This window comes from Xyrauchen texanus, chromosome 43, assembly GCF_025860055.1.
Source record: "Xyrauchen texanus isolate HMW12.3.18 chromosome 43, RBS_HiC_50CHRs, whole genome shotgun sequence".
NCBI lineage: Eukaryota > Metazoa > Chordata > Actinopteri > Cypriniformes > Catostomidae > Xyrauchen > Xyrauchen texanus.
Window position 1 is genome coordinate 2,767,323 of NC_068318.1, and position 17,674 is coordinate 2,784,996.

Below are 17,674 nucleotides of genomic sequence, written 5' to 3' on the forward strand. Positions count from 1 at the left end.
TAGTAAAAAAAAAAAAAAAAAAACCTTCACCACTAGTGTAAAAGAGATTTCTATAAAACAGAAAATATTTTATTCCAGATTAAATATTTATCGAATCTGATAAGGTATCACACTGTGCAAAATACCTAATGTGTCCGTAGCCTCTAAGATATAGCATTCAAAGTTAGCTTTTTCCACATTTGTGTAAACAGCGTGATTGCAACCAGCATCACATGATCCATTATTAACACCCCTATTCCTAAAAACGCGTCCTCACTAGCCAGACATGCTTATTTACAAGTCATTCTGTACTGTTGATCTATGATTAGCTCTTGATTATGTCAATTATGTAGATCGTTTAGTGATTGGTCAAAAGGACTTAAGGCATAGTTTATACGCTCTGTCAATGGCGTCTGCCTCTAGCCCCGCCCATCACAGGGGGCGTTCATGAATTTGCGCGGCGCTCTGTATTTTTAGCTGATTAGCATGCTAGCAACAGTGTCGTCGTTATTATTTCGTAGCACTGGGTCCTCTGTTATTTTTAAGTGCTTCAACAGGACATGATCATGCACTGTAGTGACGTATTATAAATGTGAAGCACACAAGTGTAGTAGCTTTGTGCCGTTAGGTTTTTACCGCACTAGTTTTGTTTGTTCGGTATGTTTTTACCCTTAACATGGAGTCAAAAAGATGGGAGATCCCCAACGGCGTACTGGACGACCTTTGCAGGTTAACAGAAAGCTTGAATTAATCTGCGACCGTGTGTTATTAGTTATTCAAATCTAAATTATTAATCTACGTGGGTTTGATTGGTTTACGAAACCGGATATATCTTTAAATACACCGTAATGTAAAGTGAGACTATACGATGACTTCATTTAAAGCGTCGTTCAGCTGTAGTTAGCATAATGGGAGTATTTCGAGTCAGTTGCAATTTTGGGAATTTATGATGCCCAAAACGCAACTCGCTAGGTTTTGATACCCGGAGAGAGAAATGCTATCGTCAGTCAACCGTTTGATGATGATATACAGTATTGTTGTTGGTATTTTTTGTTTCAAAACAGTAGTTGTATTGAACACAATGTTAGGCTACTATATCATAACAATTTATCAGCTTTTTAATCAGCCTTAAAAGAATAGTACACCCAAAAATGAAAATTCTCTCATCATTTTCTCATGCCATCCTATATGTGTATGACCTTCTTTCATCTGCTGAACACAGTTTTAGAAGAATATCTCCGCTCTTTAAGTTCACAATTTAAGTCAACAGAGTCCAAAACTTTGAAGTTTAAAAAAAAAAAAAGCATTTAACGGTAGCATAAATGTAATCCATATGACTCCAATGTGTAAATCCATGTCTTCAAAAGGGACATGATAGGTGTTGGTAAGAAACAGATCAATATTTAGGTCATTTGTTACTTTAAATTCTCCTCCCTGCCCAGTAGATGGTGATATGCACAAAAACCTAAAACAAAAGAAAAGCCCCTACAAGAGAAGAGTGCTTAGGAGGGCTGTTTTAAAGTGAAGATTTGAAGTAAAAATAAATACTTAATTACTTATCTGTTTGTGTTCAGTAGGAGAAAGTCAATTACATCTGGGAGTCAATTTTCATTTTTGGGTGAACTTGGCTTTATGTATCTAGTGTTGTAATATTTATTAATGAATGTTTTTGTATTGTCTCCTGTAGTCGCTTCATTCTTCATATCCCCAGTGAAGAGAGGGACAATGCAATCAGAGTTTGCTTCCAGATTGAGCTTGCCCATTGGTTTTACCTGGATTTCTGTTTGCAGAATTCACCAGGATTACCTCAGTGTGGGATAAGGGACTTTGCCAAGGCTGATATCCTAAAGAGATTATATATTATTTTCATCGGAAGCATACACATGCCAGAGTTTTGAGTTTGTGTTTAATGTATTAGTCCTTGAACGTTTTGGTTTCGTGAGAAAGTCCAAGGGTAAAAAATAACTAAAAATTCTCAGTGATTTGTTAGTTTTCTCTAGGTGTCTCCTTAACTTTATAATCACTTTTTAATCACTGTCCATTCCTGCTGCCCCATGGAGAGGATGTTCAGAAGGTTTTAGAGCAGTGGAAAGAGTATAAGATGGGTGTACCTACATTTGGGGCAATTATTCTTGATGAAACACTTGACAATGTGAGAACATAGCTGCTAGATTCATTACATAATGACAGATCCTTCATGTATTTTAAAGCTTAAAACATGTATTCATTTAGATTCTTTATTTTATCTGAAGGTGTTGCTAGTCCAGGGCTATTTGGCCAAGTCTGGCTGGGGATTTCCTAAAGGGAAAGTAAATGAAGATGAGGCTTTCCACGACTGTGCTGTGAGAGAAGTATGCTAACATCTATTAGCTTGGAAATGTGAATGGTGCTTTGATATCTGTTGAAATACTTTGCCATTTTGCAAATCTGATGTGTCTAATTTCTACTGCAGGTTTTGGAGGAGACAGGCTTTGATATCCGGGACCGGATCTGCAAAAAGACATATATTGAACAGAGAATTTCAGATCAATTGGCTCGATTGTATATTATTCCAGGAGTTCCTAAGGACACAAAGTTTAACCCCAAGACCAGAAAGGAAATACGGGTGTATATTCTTCTTAATGCTCTTTTTGTTCCTATATAGAAGCACATATGTTTGATTTTAAAGACATCTAACTTAATTTCTCTGCTCTCTTGATTCCTCCAAGAACATTGAATGGTTCCCATTGGACAAGCTGCCCTGTCACAGGAACGATATGACTCCTAAATCCAAGCTTGGACTGGCTCCAAATAAGTTTTTCATGGCTATTCCATTTATGAGGTACATCCTCTCTTTTTGCATCATTAAAAGAGTAGTTAACCCAGAAATAAAAACGTTGTCTTTATTTTCTCACCCTTTTTGATCCAAACCTGTATGACTTTTTTCTGCAGTACAAGCGGAAACATTTGAAAAGCTGTTCAGTTTGCATATTTCCTTACAAGGGCAGTTGATATTTACTCAATTTAAAGCTTAAAATCTTAAATGTAGTCCATGTGACCTATGACTCATATTACAAGTCTTCTGAAGACAAACTGAAATGCAGTTTATTTTTCATTGAAAATCTTGTCTTCCTTCAAAGCTGTCCTTTTGAGTGTTCATGAGTGCATGAGAGAAGCTTCTCAATGGCTTGTGGACACCTGAATGAGCATCTCTCATGCACCCATGAATGCGATGGGAAAAAAAATTACTTAAAATAAATGTTTCATGTTCTTTCTGCTAAAACCTGTAGTGTTAAAAAGACGTGTAAATGCATGGGTTGCATGGACCACTTTTATGAAATTTTGGGTTCTTTTTGAGCTTTAAAGTGAGCCACTATCAACCACCATTGTATGGAAATCTGTAAACAACATCAAAAAATGTTCATTTTTGTTCTGCAGAAGAAAATCCTTACGGATTGGAATGACATGAGGTTGAGAAAATAATGACAGAATTAAAAATATATATATTTTTAATCATATCTAAAATGATTAATGGTTGAATTTTTTTGTTGTTGTTTGTATCAAGTACAATTTAAGTGTAATGTGCCTGTCTGTAGGCAGCTCAAAGAGTGGATAGCCAAACACAAAGGAGAATCAACAAGCAGTGATGAGGATTTGGCATCCAGTGGCAGCACACCGTCCAAACCATTCCAGTATGATTATTGCCATAGTATACATTCATCCTCTTCACCTTTATATGTCCATACAATAGCAAAAGAAAAAAAAAATCACTATTACGCTTTCACAGCTGTCCAAAATAATAGTGAGCGATGGGTTACTGCAGTCAGAAGAGAGAAAAATGAAAACATCTGTCACTTCCTCAGCAAATGTATTAGAAACCTCAATGCAGCATTTTTTTTATTTATATACTTTTTCCAGGGCAATATAATACCAAGTATAATGTTATTAGGTTACACTAAATAATAAAAGAATTGCAAATAGATTTAAGCTGCTAAATAAGATGGAAATGTATCATCACAGTCTATGAAAAGGGTCCATATTTTGCAAATATGTTGCTCACAAAAAGGTGCAGAAATGTAACTTTTGATGCAACATACTACGATGTAGGCATCCATCGACCAGTGATTGTTTCAGAGAGGTGGAGTTGTGTTTTAAAATATATATATTTTAAAACTGACTCTGCTCTTTCCACACACTCAAAATGGGTGCTATCAGTCAGATGCTTGGGGTTTGTGAGATAACTCGGGTGTTCATGAGATTGTGGCAGAAATGCAAATGCTGAAGAAAATATAATAAAATGCATTGTAAAAGTACAAAGTACTTTATGCAGATATTTTTAACATTATATCCCATCATATCAGTATTCTTTTAACAAACTCTAGACCGCTGTCAAACACAACTTCTCACACGTGTTTCATCACAATTGTAGTTAAAAACACTCAGTCAGTAAACAAGATAATTAGTGCTTAGCAAAGATGTTTGCAAATATCAAAAGTATCCACAGACAGTCGCTAACACTAATGAATTAAATACATCAGCCATATTTTTTTACTTGCTGACTAAAAGCTGTTTGATTGTATACAGCATAGAGTTAAATATTTTACACAAATGTGGCTTTATTTTGTTGTGTTTTTTGTGAAACAAACATAATATGAAAATCAGTGTCACATGATTATTTAAAAGATTAAAACAAGTCCCAAAACACCTTGATGCATATGATGCAATTGCGTAGATCTTGAGGTTATCTTCACTGAGCGAATGTTGACATGCTACTGAGGGAAGTCGGGTGGCTGCTTCCGGATCCTAATGCCTGCCACCTGCACTCTATCAGTGTGACTTATTCACAGAAAAGATTTATCTGTGTTTCTTTTTTCTCAACAACGCTATTTTGATCAAGTGCGACTTCTACTCGGGTGCGACTTTACATCTAGAATATATGGTACATGACGAGTGATGAGAAAATGTTGTTGTTACAGCTTAGTAGTTTTGAATTGAAGCAGAAATTATGCAGAGAAGTACGTCTTACATTGTAATAAGCATAACATGAAGACTCCGAGGTGAACAGAAGTAAAAAAAAATGAATCCTAATTTTGCTGAATTCTAACTTCCAATCTTTTGATCCTTAGTCCAGTGCTTTAACCACTAGGCCACTCAGTTGGCAAACCTCAACAATGGCAAAGATATATGACAAGTTTAGAGTCAACACACAAAAGCATTGGTTAGCATTCTAACTGATTAGCATGCTAAGCTAATGTTGCCTACAAATAACATGGGTTATAGTTTACCATTAAAAGGTAAAATAGCCTACAGTTAGCATGCTAATGATTAGCATGATGAGCTATAATAGCATTTAGCTTGTTAAACAGACCATTTTCTTTTGAACTATCTGTGGTGCTGTTTTCAAACTGCTCAGGTTCCCTCAGGACATTATTTCGATGACACGTACTAATTTTCATGTATGTTCGACAAAAAGTTCAAAAGATTCAACAATTTATGTTAAAATTCAAAATGGTGGAAAGTAGGGGTGGGCGATATGAACTAAATCATATATCATGACGTTAGTAATATTAAAAAAAACCTCTGGATGTTAGTATAGTAAAAAAAGGAAAATCAAGAATAATACATTAACCATATTGTAATGCCTATTTTTGGATAATCCAGTCAGTGAATTTAATACTTCCAAATTGTTCCTCATATTTTTTGCTTTATTTGGAACTTAACAAACATACTATAATATACACACACACATACATTATGCCACATTTCAGTCTATGTTGTTGACCAATATTATTTTTATGAACTTTCCTCAAGAAGCTCAAGATCTTCCCTTCAACAAAGTAATGAATAAATTAAAATCCAATGAAACTAAACACCTCTTACAGAAAATATCCCAAATTATATAAACATTTCTTAAAGAAAATAAATATGAAATTAATATAAATGCTTCTTGCAAAAAAAATAAAAATAATAACCAAATTAATGCAGAGCACATCATTTGGCTCTTAATATTCTTTCACATGCTTTATTTTGAGCAGATTACAGTGTTTCCTACAGAAATGGGGGGACTCCTTGTTTTTCAATTGTTTTTGATAAAATTTTCATTTAACAGTTTTTTTCTTCCCCTCAAATGAGTAAAACTTTTGAACATTATTGTGTGAGTTTTATGTATTTGAATTCTAACGTTTTTTTTTATTTATTTTTTTTTATCTGAATTTGCAAAATAAAAGTGGCTGGTGTGCAAAAAAGCTCATTTCATACCCCTGCTTATATAAGAATACTACAAGTGTTTTGTTTTTGTTCCTCAGCTCTAAGCTTAGAAAGTCTCAGATGTTGGTGGAAGCATTGCCAGGGTCGGGTGAGGGCTGGTCAAAGCAAAAACAAACTGCCCAGAGTGAATTATTAGATGTGCTTAAACCCAAGGTAAGTGTTCACCTCTCAGAGTGATGCATGTGTATATAGTCCTTTACAATTGTTGCTTGTCAGACTGTACGATATGAACTCACTGATATCGCCATGGCACACTGTTCGATGCTATGTCAGACTGCACGATATACATCGTAGCCGTCTGTGGTCCCAATCGTCCCGATCAGTGAATGTGACTCACGTTATGGGAGTTTTGCGGGATAGAAGCGAAACTGCTAAATTTACCCACCAGAGCAATTTTTTACTCTCTGAAAGTCAAGACATCAGCATTTCCATTGCTCTAATACCCCTCCATCACAAGCATAGACTAACATTTACAAGAATGATGGATTTTGTCAAATAGGCCTATAATAAGACAGCCTGATCACTAATACAGAAAATGAGAGATGTTGAGGATAAACGCGAGTGCGGGAGGTAGCCTACAGTAATAATGAGCTACCACATGCAAATATTCATTGTGGAAATAAAAAGACCTGTGGCCCGAAAAATGACAAAAAAAGTTATAGTAAAGTTATAAGTTATAGGGTTATAGTGTCTTTCTCTTTTAGATTAGTAACTTTCTTTCTTTCTAAAATTCTTAAAGGCTGATTCCCTATGGATAATGCACAAACATGATATAGATTTCTATAATTGTATCCAATTGTATTTGCTGATTTGGATTCAAACGTCTCATAAATACTTACAGTATAAATTGTTCAATTTTATTTATTTATTTATAAATAAAATTTGAGGTGTGAACCTTAACTAAACAAGTTTACAGACATGTAAATACAATTTATTAAAAGTAAAATGATAATTAAATTAACGTTGTAAAGAAAATGTGAAATAAAGGTGAAGGAAAAAAAACGAGAAAATGCAATCATTTATTTATTTTAGTTTTGTAAGCTCTGTATATATTTAATTCAGAGAATAATGCTTTCATATTTCTGATGTGTTACACTTTCTCATTCACACTGCATTTATTCATTACAACTTTTTATATAAAATGAAAAGAAGGAAAAACATTTAAAGTGCTTGAGTGGAGTAATAATTGGGCACAAATGTTGCTATGGTGCAAACGCGGAGCAGGTTTCTTTCAGGTGTGAGAGAGGACCGAAATATCTCATCTGGCCGTCGTAATAGCGGTCACACTATATGGCTGCAATGCAACATTTCAGACACTGCCCAAATTTCTTCTGAGGCTGATGATCATCGCAAAAGCTATTAATCAGCCATCTGTGAACATGTCATACTGAACGTTGCAAGATTGCCCAGCAATGAGAGAAACCCTTTAGGATTCCCGAAATTTGTCTCAGACGGCAGAATCATGGCCAAAATCGTACAGTGTCCAAATTTTTACAGACATTTTTGATTTTACAGCTTGATTTTAGATCTGAAATATCTGCAGCATTATTTGCATTGTCAGTCATTCTCTACCATTCATTCAAATTGCAAGTGGAAAATGTTAGCATGAAAGTAGGAGTGTTATAAGGGCTCAACAATAAGGACTGCCCAATGACTTTGAGAGAGATTCGGGCCAGTTGCTAGAACTGTCACTTGCCCAATTGGGCCAGTACTGCACTTTTAACGTTAGTGTAAGCAGACAACAATTGAGAGAGCACAAAAATTACACTTAGTGAACACAGTCTTCTAACCGGAGCACTCCGAGAACTGTCCTCACTCTGTTCCAAGTGTCTTTGCAGCATCTATTACTAATGTGTTGTAAATTGCAGGAAAAAAAAGACCATGAATTTGATGGTTAACATGTTGGTGATGATTATTAAACCACACATAAGAACACAAGAAATCCCCTGGACGGTAAATCTATGTTTCGCCGTACATCTTTCTCGTCATCTCTCTCCGTGCAGCTCAATTAGATGCCGTTGAACGTTCATGAGCACTTGTAAAGGGACAGAGTGCTATTATTGTTCCCACAGTAAAAAAGTCTTCAGATATGAAGAGCTGGTTGAAAAGGTAATAAACCCCGGTTATACATGTGGCTGGAAATCTGAGCTGCTCATTATTCTAAATGTAAGTACATTTAACAACTACCGGTAGGTAAACTTTCAAATGTAAAGAATAATTTGTCATGCTAATGGTATCTGATATGAAAAGAAGCAAAATTACAATGCTATTATTATTATAAATGCTGTTCAGCTCTAACATGACATTTCAAACAGTGTACTTTATATCATCCTCATAACACACCTGTTACATTTCTCATATCTGGACTGTACAGGTGTTTTTGTGCTTTGTGTGTCAGTCTTGTTTAAGTTGTCTGATTTAATGTTTATATCCACATTCTTAATTTATAGATTAGGCCTAATATTTACCTAATGTATATTACACATCACAAACAACTTAGAAGGTCTCCTCTCTCAGGAATTCATGTTTGTTACATTAAGCCAATAATCAAAACGTTAACTCCGTGACTAAATCCTTGATCCTGCTTGTGAAAACATTACACATGCCCAAAAGTTGTCAACTTGACTAAACGGGTGACTCAAAACCCATTGTTTGTTCCACTGAACTCTTTGCTGAAAAACATGTGTTAATGGCAGGATGGCTGAACCATATTTATGTATCATGTATTTATAAATTAATATCAGTAGAGCACTTATATGGTGTACATAAGGCAAATAATCTTGAATATTATAAATATGATAAAATCTTTGGGAGATTATCTTAAAAATGAATGTATATAAAAAATATTTAGCTTCAGACACATTTTTAATGTCATGACGGTTTCATTTTTGTGTTGGGCCACTAAAAATATTGGCAGGACAAGTACAAATGTGAAGCAACGGCCCAATCGTGCCAGTAGAACAAATCCTCAGTGTTGAGCCCATTTATAAATATTTTGATAAACTTACCAAAAAAAAAAACATAGTAATATTCTTTAAAAACAGGTGGATAAGTGTTCATTTGAACTGGGGACCTAATATGCCTTCTTGCACCAGTGCAGATGCAACACTACTATAATACTTTGACTGTGTATTCTGCACTACTGTTCAACAGCACGGCAACACATAAGCACACAGACTCACAAATGGTCTTTTGAATCTTCACTGCAAAACATACAGCATTACCTCCCAATCAGCAGCATCTTTTTAGTAGATAACTTACTGAACCACAAATGATTAATTTAATCATGTCTGACTATAAATTAATCCAGAATTGTTACTGTGTTGTGTCTACCTAGGCTTTTGAGATTTAAATCAGAGTAATTAACTATGGTTGTTGAAATGAGGTGTTGTTTAAGATGAACATTATGAGTGTTGTAATTAGGGGTGTTTTGTATATACACTGCATTCAGAAAGTATTCAGACCCCATTTCACATTTGTTATGTTGCAGCCTTATACTAAAATGTTATTTTTTTAATATATATTCACATCAATCTACACTCCATTCCCCATAATATCAAAGCAAAACCCAGGTTTTTGATAACTTTTCAAATTTATTATAAAGAAAAAACTGAAATATCATATTGACATAATATTCAGACCCTTAACTCAGTTCTTAGTTGAAGCACCATTGGCAGCAATTACAGCCTCAAGTAATTTTGGGTTGCTCCGATACCAAAAGGTTTGCTTCGGTACGATACCAGCCCTGGCATCTCGGTATCGATACTATAATCAACAAATAAAAAACCTCAGATTTTTTATGAAATTACACAAAAATGGCTTGATTAAAAGAACTGTGTAGTAGTAGTAGTAGTAATAATAATAATAATAAATATACAACCATTTAATACCAAATAATTTATGAGTATTATTGCTAGTTTTGAATATTACATTTTTATACAGTAGTTATAGAAGTCTTCAATTTCACGCATCCATTTGAATAGATCTTTCATGTTAGCAGGATTTTTATTTTGACAGACCTTTGAGTTCTTCCTGTTTTTATGGGTTAGTTTTATCAAGCTTCCCATTAATGCTGATATAATCCCATGGCGACTCTCGATCTGAAATTAAGGAGTTAATTTAAGTGTTAACAGCCATTTATACTCTAAACACACTGCTTGAAAATTAAGTACCAGACGAGAGCGCATGTGTGCGCGTGCGTGCATGAGCGCGAATCAAAAGACAGAGCTGAGCTGCACCTCTTCATTCTGTAGCATGCTGTGCATATGACTGTATATTATTTAATTACATCCTTATGCTTTTTAATGATCACAATTTGCCATATCCAGAGGGTTTTTTTATTATTTAAAATTTTTGAAATTGGTAACAAGGTGATATCATACATTTTCATAATTGTTTTTAAATGTCAATAATTTTTTTGTATTGCAATACTTCATTAGTACCGGTAAACCGTGCAAATCTAGTATGATGCGACAAGCTTTGCTCACGAGGATGTGGGGATTTTCTGCCATTCTTCTCTGCAGATCCTCTCAAGCTATGTTAGATTGGTTGGGGACAGCTTTTTTCACACCCCCACAGCTTGATGCTACCATCATGCGTCACCGTTTAGGATGGTATTGTACAGGCGATGAGCAGTGCCTGGTTTCCTCCAGATATAAAGCTTAGAATTGAGGCCAAACAGTTCAGTCTTTGTTTCATCAGACCAGAGAATATTGTTTCTCACAGAGAGTCCTTTAGGTACTTTTTTGCTAATTCCAAGCAGGCTTTTATCTCCGTATGGCCACTCTGCCATAAAGCCCAGATCGGTGGAGTGTTTAGTGATGGTTGTCCTTCTGCAAGTTTCTCCCATCTCCACACATGATCTCTGGAGCTCAACCAGAGTGACCATTGGGTTCTTGGTCACCTCTCTTACCAAGGCACTTCTCTCCCGATTGCTCAGTTTGGCTAGGCAGGCCAGCTCTAGGAAGAGTCCTTGTTGCTCCAAACTTCTTTTTGTAGCCTTCCCCAGATCTGTGCCTTGACACAATCTTGTCTCTGAGCTCTGCAGGCAGTTCCTTTGACCTCATGGCATGGTTTTTACTCTGATATGCATTTTCAGCTGTGAGACCTTATATAGACAGGTGTGTGTGTGTCTTTCCAAATTATGTCCCATCAATTGAATTTGCCACAGGTGGACGCCAATCAAAGTGTAGAAACATCTCAAAGATGATCCAGAGAAATGGGATGCACCTGAGCTAAATTTCAAGTGTCATAGCAAAGGGTCTGAATACTTATGTCAGTGTGATATTTCAGTTTCTTCTTTTTAATACATTTGCAAAGTGAAATTTTTATTTTGCTTTGTCGTTATGTGGTATAGAGTGTTGATTGATTTAAAAAAAAAAAAATATATATATATATATATATATATATATATATATATATATATATATATATATATATATATATATTTTTTTTTTTTAAAGCATTTTAGCATAAGGCTGCAACATAACAAAATGTGATAAAAAAAAAATACTGAATACTTTATGAATGCAATGTGTATATATAAAAAAGGAATATAAATTAAATATCTTGATTAGTCTGTAAACACCTTTTGCAAGAATCTTATGTTAAAAAATTAAACGAGCAAGCTGCCGAGGGCAGTAATTCCAATATTAATTGCATTTATTATTTCAAATATTTAAATCTCAAAAGCACACAAATCTGTTAAGGAACTAGATTAAGATTAATCTAGATCAGAACCGGAATTATGAAATTCCTTCGGATTGAGAAAGCCGTTGCCCTCTATGTTTTATGTTGAAATTAGACTCTTACAATTTATTCTGTTCAGAGCTGAGTGACCTAAACTTAGACCTTAAGTGAGTTCATATATATACAGATATGTTCAGTCATGCTGGATATCTTTAGAGGTCAGTTAATTGCTGCTTCAGTGAATGCTTCTGTTTTTGCAGAATCATGTGAAAGGCAACGGAAAGAGACGCCAGGACTCTCCAAATATGAAAAAAAGAGCTAACGGTGTCAGTAACCAGCAGGTGAGTCCCTCATACACCCATTTACTGTACATTAAATGTGACAGGAATAGTCATCTAACACTTCATTGTCTTGTAGAAAGATGACAAGAAACTTCAGCCCAGAAGACTGCAGGATAATTTTGACACAGGTATAAGTAATGATATTTAATACATCTTATACAATTGCATTTTCAAGACATTTTTGCCAAGTAAATTTCAAAATGTTTAATACAAGTAGTAGTACAGTAAAATCTAGTATTTGAACCCAAGCAAGGATATTTAATCATTTTAATTTATATATACTAATACATGGTAATAAACACACACATTCTACAGAAACATTTGAAATATACTGGCAGCCAAAAGTTTAGAATAATGTTCAGATTTTGCTGTTTTGGAAGGAAATTGGTACTTTAATTCACCAAATTGGCATTCAACTGTTCACAAAATTTAGTCAGGACATTACTGATGTAAAAAGCAGCACCATCACTATTTGAAAAAAGTCATTGTTCTGATTTAACAGTTTTTATTGATTCATTTAACAAAGAAAAAAACAATTTATTCACAAAATCAAAATTTAACCACCACTATTACCTCTCCCAATCCCCAACCCCACCCTGACCCTCAACGAACATCCCTGTGGTCACACATGAGTATAAACACACACACACACACAAAAATAATAATAAGCACACACATTTAAACTACTCCCTCCACTGCCCCTCCCCGAGAGGCCTCCAAGAACGTGAAATAACTGCCTCTTTTCTCATCAAATTGTCCAGTGGTCGAGGAAAATTTAACACACTGGTTATTTTTGTCCATATCGAGTGCAAATGCGAGACAACGGGGTGTAACTTCTTGTAACTTCTTTGCAATGGCAAAATAATGGCAAGAACTTCCTGTTCAATACAAAACCAGGGAGGGGCTCTCTCAGGTAGAAGTGATCAACGAGGCAAATGTCTGAGACCGACTGCATAATAATAAAACAAAATCTTGGGTAGGCCTAACCCACCTTTGTCAATCGGCCTATGTAACTTACTGAAATGTATTCTAGGAAGTTTACCAATCCAAATAAAAAGGAGGGACATTTTTAGGGAGAGACTGTAGCAGGTAGTTGAATTTTGGAATAAAATGTATTTTAATAACATTAAACTTCCCAATCATCGATAAATGTTATGATGTCCACTTGCCCACATTGCTCAAACCATTTTGTTAAAGGGTCAAAATTAACTCTAAATCACACAAATTTGCAGGGAATAAAATTCCCAAATACTTAATGCCCTATTTGGGCCACTGGAAGGCGCCTGGCTGAAAAGCTGTTACCGGGCAGTACACTGTTAGAACGAAAGCTTCGTATTTAGACCAATTAACTCTGTATCCTGAGAATTTCGAAAAGGTATTAATAATTCTGTGGCGGCAAGGCATAGATCTAGTAGGGTTGGAGACGAATAAAAAAAATCTCATCTGCGTAAAGAAAAAGCTTATGCGCCATACCTCCTGCCACCGCCCCTGGAAAATCGTCCTCCTTTATTATCGTGGCTGCTAATGTTTCCAGGGCAAGGCAGAACAATAATGGGGAAAGAGGGCAACCCTACTTGGTGCTCCTATCGTGAGGAAAATAATCAGTAATTAATCCATTCGTTTGACCCGCCGCTACCGGTTGTCAATAAAGTAACTTCATCCAACCAAACAAGTATTCTCGAACTCATACATTTCCAAAACCTTAAAAATATATTCCCATTCTACCATATCAAACGCCTTTTTCAAGTGAGATGGCAGTGATCACTGGAGTCTGATCATTCGCCACTGACTACATGATATCGATGAAACGCCTAATGTTACCAGAAGTGTTATGGCCCCGAATAAACCCCACCTGATCTATATGTATAAGAGATGTCATAACTTTAATTAAGCCAAAATGTTTGACAATATTTTCATGTCTAGCTGGATCAGGGTAATTGGATGGTAACTCTTACACTCGCTTGGATCTTTGTCCATTTTAAGAATCAGACTGATCTGGGCTTGCGTCATGGTTGGCGGAAGCTTTCCATTTTTTTATGATTCCATATAAACTTCTAGCAAAAGTAGAGCCAATTCAACAGATGCATGCATGTGCATCTGTTGAGCATAAGTAGAGCATAAGATCTAAAAAAAAAACTTAGCGGCAAAGCCATCTGGCCCCAGATCCTTGCCTGTATGCAAGGCCTTAATTACCTTGCCAAGCTCCTCCAAGGTTATCACAGAATCAAGAGAATTGTTTTGCTCAGCCGTCACTTTAGGAAGTCATAGTCGCACTCGCAGTCGTTCCACAAAATTTCTAATATTATTAATATACTAATATTATCTAATAATAACATCGGTAGACAAAGACGTGGAACTATACAAACAAACAGCTTTAAGTGATTCACGGAAATTAATCGAACCCTAATGCCAATTTTGCTACTAAAATAAAAAAAAACTAGAGATTTAGACACTGAAAACATCCAGTCTGAATCTTTAGGAAATGTAATGCCTCATGCAATAAATTATGTTGTTTTGATATTGCCACAAAAATTATCATGATTAGTCAATATTTCAGGCAGGCCTAATTTGTACCACTACATATTGTTACAAAATGTTTCAACATTGTTTAGTTTTGTAAAGTGGGTTTATGTAAAAAATATTATTTATTTTTAATGTTTTTGAATTTAAAGTGCAACTTGTAACTTGTTTCCCCAGATTTAACTGATAATGTAAATGTCTATAATGGACAGACGAGCGTGTGTTATGGGGACTCTGAGTACATCATATCCTCGCAGTCGTTCCTCGGCTTCAAATTCGACAGGGAGGCCATCATGAAATCCTGCTTTGACTCCTGAAGTTCTGTTGCTCAGTCCCTCTGTTTTAAAAGATCTGATGGCGCAAATTTACCCAAGGTACAATGAGATGCATTGTGTGTTGGACCAAGATTGCAAGATTTTTTTTTGTTTGTTTTTTTACACACAAATGTCAGTTTATAGTAACCTGAATCAGAAATTGCAATTGCTTGAGTAGACTAATATATATATATATATATATATATATATATATATATATATATATTATGCTAAAACTTAAATTAGAAACTTAAACATTTGAAAGCATCATGATAAATCTAAATGTTTCACGTCATTCAAAAGAATCTGGTATTGGTAAACTATCTTGTTTTTTTTTTAATCCATGGAGCAACTAACTGGTTTGTCCATAAAACAAGTTACTGTATTCCATTAGCAGTTGGAAAGGGTTTTGAATTGAGTCAGAGCACCTGAAAAAGGGCATATTGTAGCTCTACTCTTGTGGTTTCATTGTAAACTTAAGTCACATGGACATTTTATTTCTATGGCTGAATTTATCTCTGTACATTGTTAGCTTTTTTTGTTGTGTAAAATGTGATGAATTTCAACTTCAACCGAAGGCTAGTTTCAGAAGCTGTTTAATGAGGAAAGCATGCTTGCTTAATGTCTCACGACTGGTACTGTAGATACAAATGGGGGTGATGCTCCTTGTCCAGAAGCAGTACAACTCCACAGTCAGTAAAACATCTTATTTTGACATTCACAGATGACATTCATGCATCTGTTGTTAGTGAAACAAGTGTTTGGATTGCTGTTTGAACAATATTTCATACACGTTTCCCTGATAGGTCATTGGCTTTCCTGTCTATACCTGAAGCTGTTTTTGTGTACATGTCTGATCATTTTTTTATTATTATAAAGGCGTTTATATTTTTATCATTCTTTAACTGCTGCTCAAATTTTACATTTGTCTTTTCTTTTTTTTCTCCACCCTGTTCAAGTATTAAAAAAATACATGTAAAAATGCGCTGATGTCTTTGGAGCTCAGTTTACAATTCAACAACATGATTCACTTAATCACATTATCTATGGTCTGTTTTCCTTGTGATTTCTTTTTTTTCTTTTGATAAATAAAAACACTTTCTTAAAGAAGTGATAGCCTGTTGCCTTTTCCTTTCCTCTTTTGTTCATTTTGGCAATGATAAAAGCTTTTTTTTTATCACAGATGCAGCAATTGCTTATAAGCTTAAATACTGTTTGTTTTCCATCTATAATGTTACGTCCCAGGATGTATCCACTGCTCCCTATATGCATACTATGCAGTCTGTGTGGCACCAACTTCCTAGGGGGAACCATCTTACCCTAGGAGGGCACCAGAAATCCACCGGCTGCCCTTACTCACTCACTGGGGGGCCACAGACAAATACTTTTAAGACATGACATTCAATTACTTTAAGGCATTACAGGATCACTGTTTGTACAGCATAATTTTCTGTAAATCTGCAATGTGTGTCATTAAAAGCACCATACAAATAAAAATAACTTGGACATGTGAACTGCGAGCTCTGTGCACTTTGCTAGTTTTTAATTATTTTAATGTCATAAACCAGTGAGATTTAAAACAACATGATTCTTAACCGTGTTATGAAGATAATATGTCAAAGAATTCATAATCCTCAGGCTCAAGCTGATACTCCAGACAAGGCCGCAGACCAGGGATTCAGTTTGGATGGTGCATTGGGAGAAATTCAGCAGCAACTGTCCAGCATGTCTGCAATACTGGCGAAGGTCATCGCAGACTTGGAGGATCTTGCTGTAATATGTCGACGATCACTACCATGGAAGAAATTCACTTGGTAAATTCACAGTTGGTTTCAAGAATGTCGGACATCGGAAAACGAAGCAATTATCTGAAGTCATCGGAGAGGGACTTGGCTGCTAAACTGCTAGCGACCAAGACAGACATGCAGCGCTTTTGGGAAAAAACTGAGGATTTGGAGAATCGTAATTGACGAAACGGCATCCGAATTGTTGGAATTGGAATTCCTGAACATGAGGAAGGCCGACATGGTGAAATTCCTAAAAGAGATTTTCCAGAGTCTGCTCGACATAACAGGCCATAAACTGGAAATCGAGTGAGTTCACAGGATCCCAGTTTGGAGATCTGCTGAGGGAGACAGGCCCCGATCAATTCTGGCCAAATTTCTGAGATCATCTCAAATCACTTTATTGTCACACTACCATGTACACAAGTGCAACAGTGGTGAAAGTCTTGTGTGCAGTTCCAAGCAACATAGCAGTCATGACAGTGACGAGACATACACCAATTTACAATAAACAACATATTTACAAAACACAATTTACATATCAAATGTACACATACTTACACAATAATAATATACAATGTACAGTAAACAATACACACAATATATAATACACATACAATAAAAAAAAAAAAGTATATAAAAAATATATATATTGTAGTTGTGTTGTGGAGAATATATTTGACAGTCCAGTGTGAGATAATAAGATTAATAAAGTGCAGTGCTGATTATTGATCGTGAGAGATCAAGTGTTCAAAAGTCTGATTGCTTGGGGGAAGAAGCTGTCATGTGGTCGGCTGGTGCG

General features: G+C 35.5%; 1 protein-coding gene across 1 annotated transcript; it reads left to right on the top strand.

Moving 5' to 3' along the window:
• Positions 1 to 470: 470 nt before the first annotated feature.
• dcp2 (decapping mRNA 2) lies at positions 471 to 15,317 on the top strand. The gene is made up of 11 exons (XM_052116284.1): positions 471 to 708; positions 1,667 to 1,818; positions 2,004 to 2,131; positions 2,232 to 2,330; positions 2,432 to 2,584; positions 2,688 to 2,800; positions 3,555 to 3,650; positions 6,264 to 6,378; positions 12,174 to 12,254; positions 12,331 to 12,382; positions 14,952 to 15,317. Exons 1-11 carry the CDS (start codon positions 656 to 658, stop codon positions 15,089 to 15,091), a joined length of 1,182 nt encoding a protein of 393 aa, XP_051972244.1. The 5' UTR covers positions 471 to 655; the 3' UTR covers positions 15,092 to 15,317.
• The last annotated feature ends 2,357 nt before the right edge of the window (positions 15,318 to 17,674 follow it).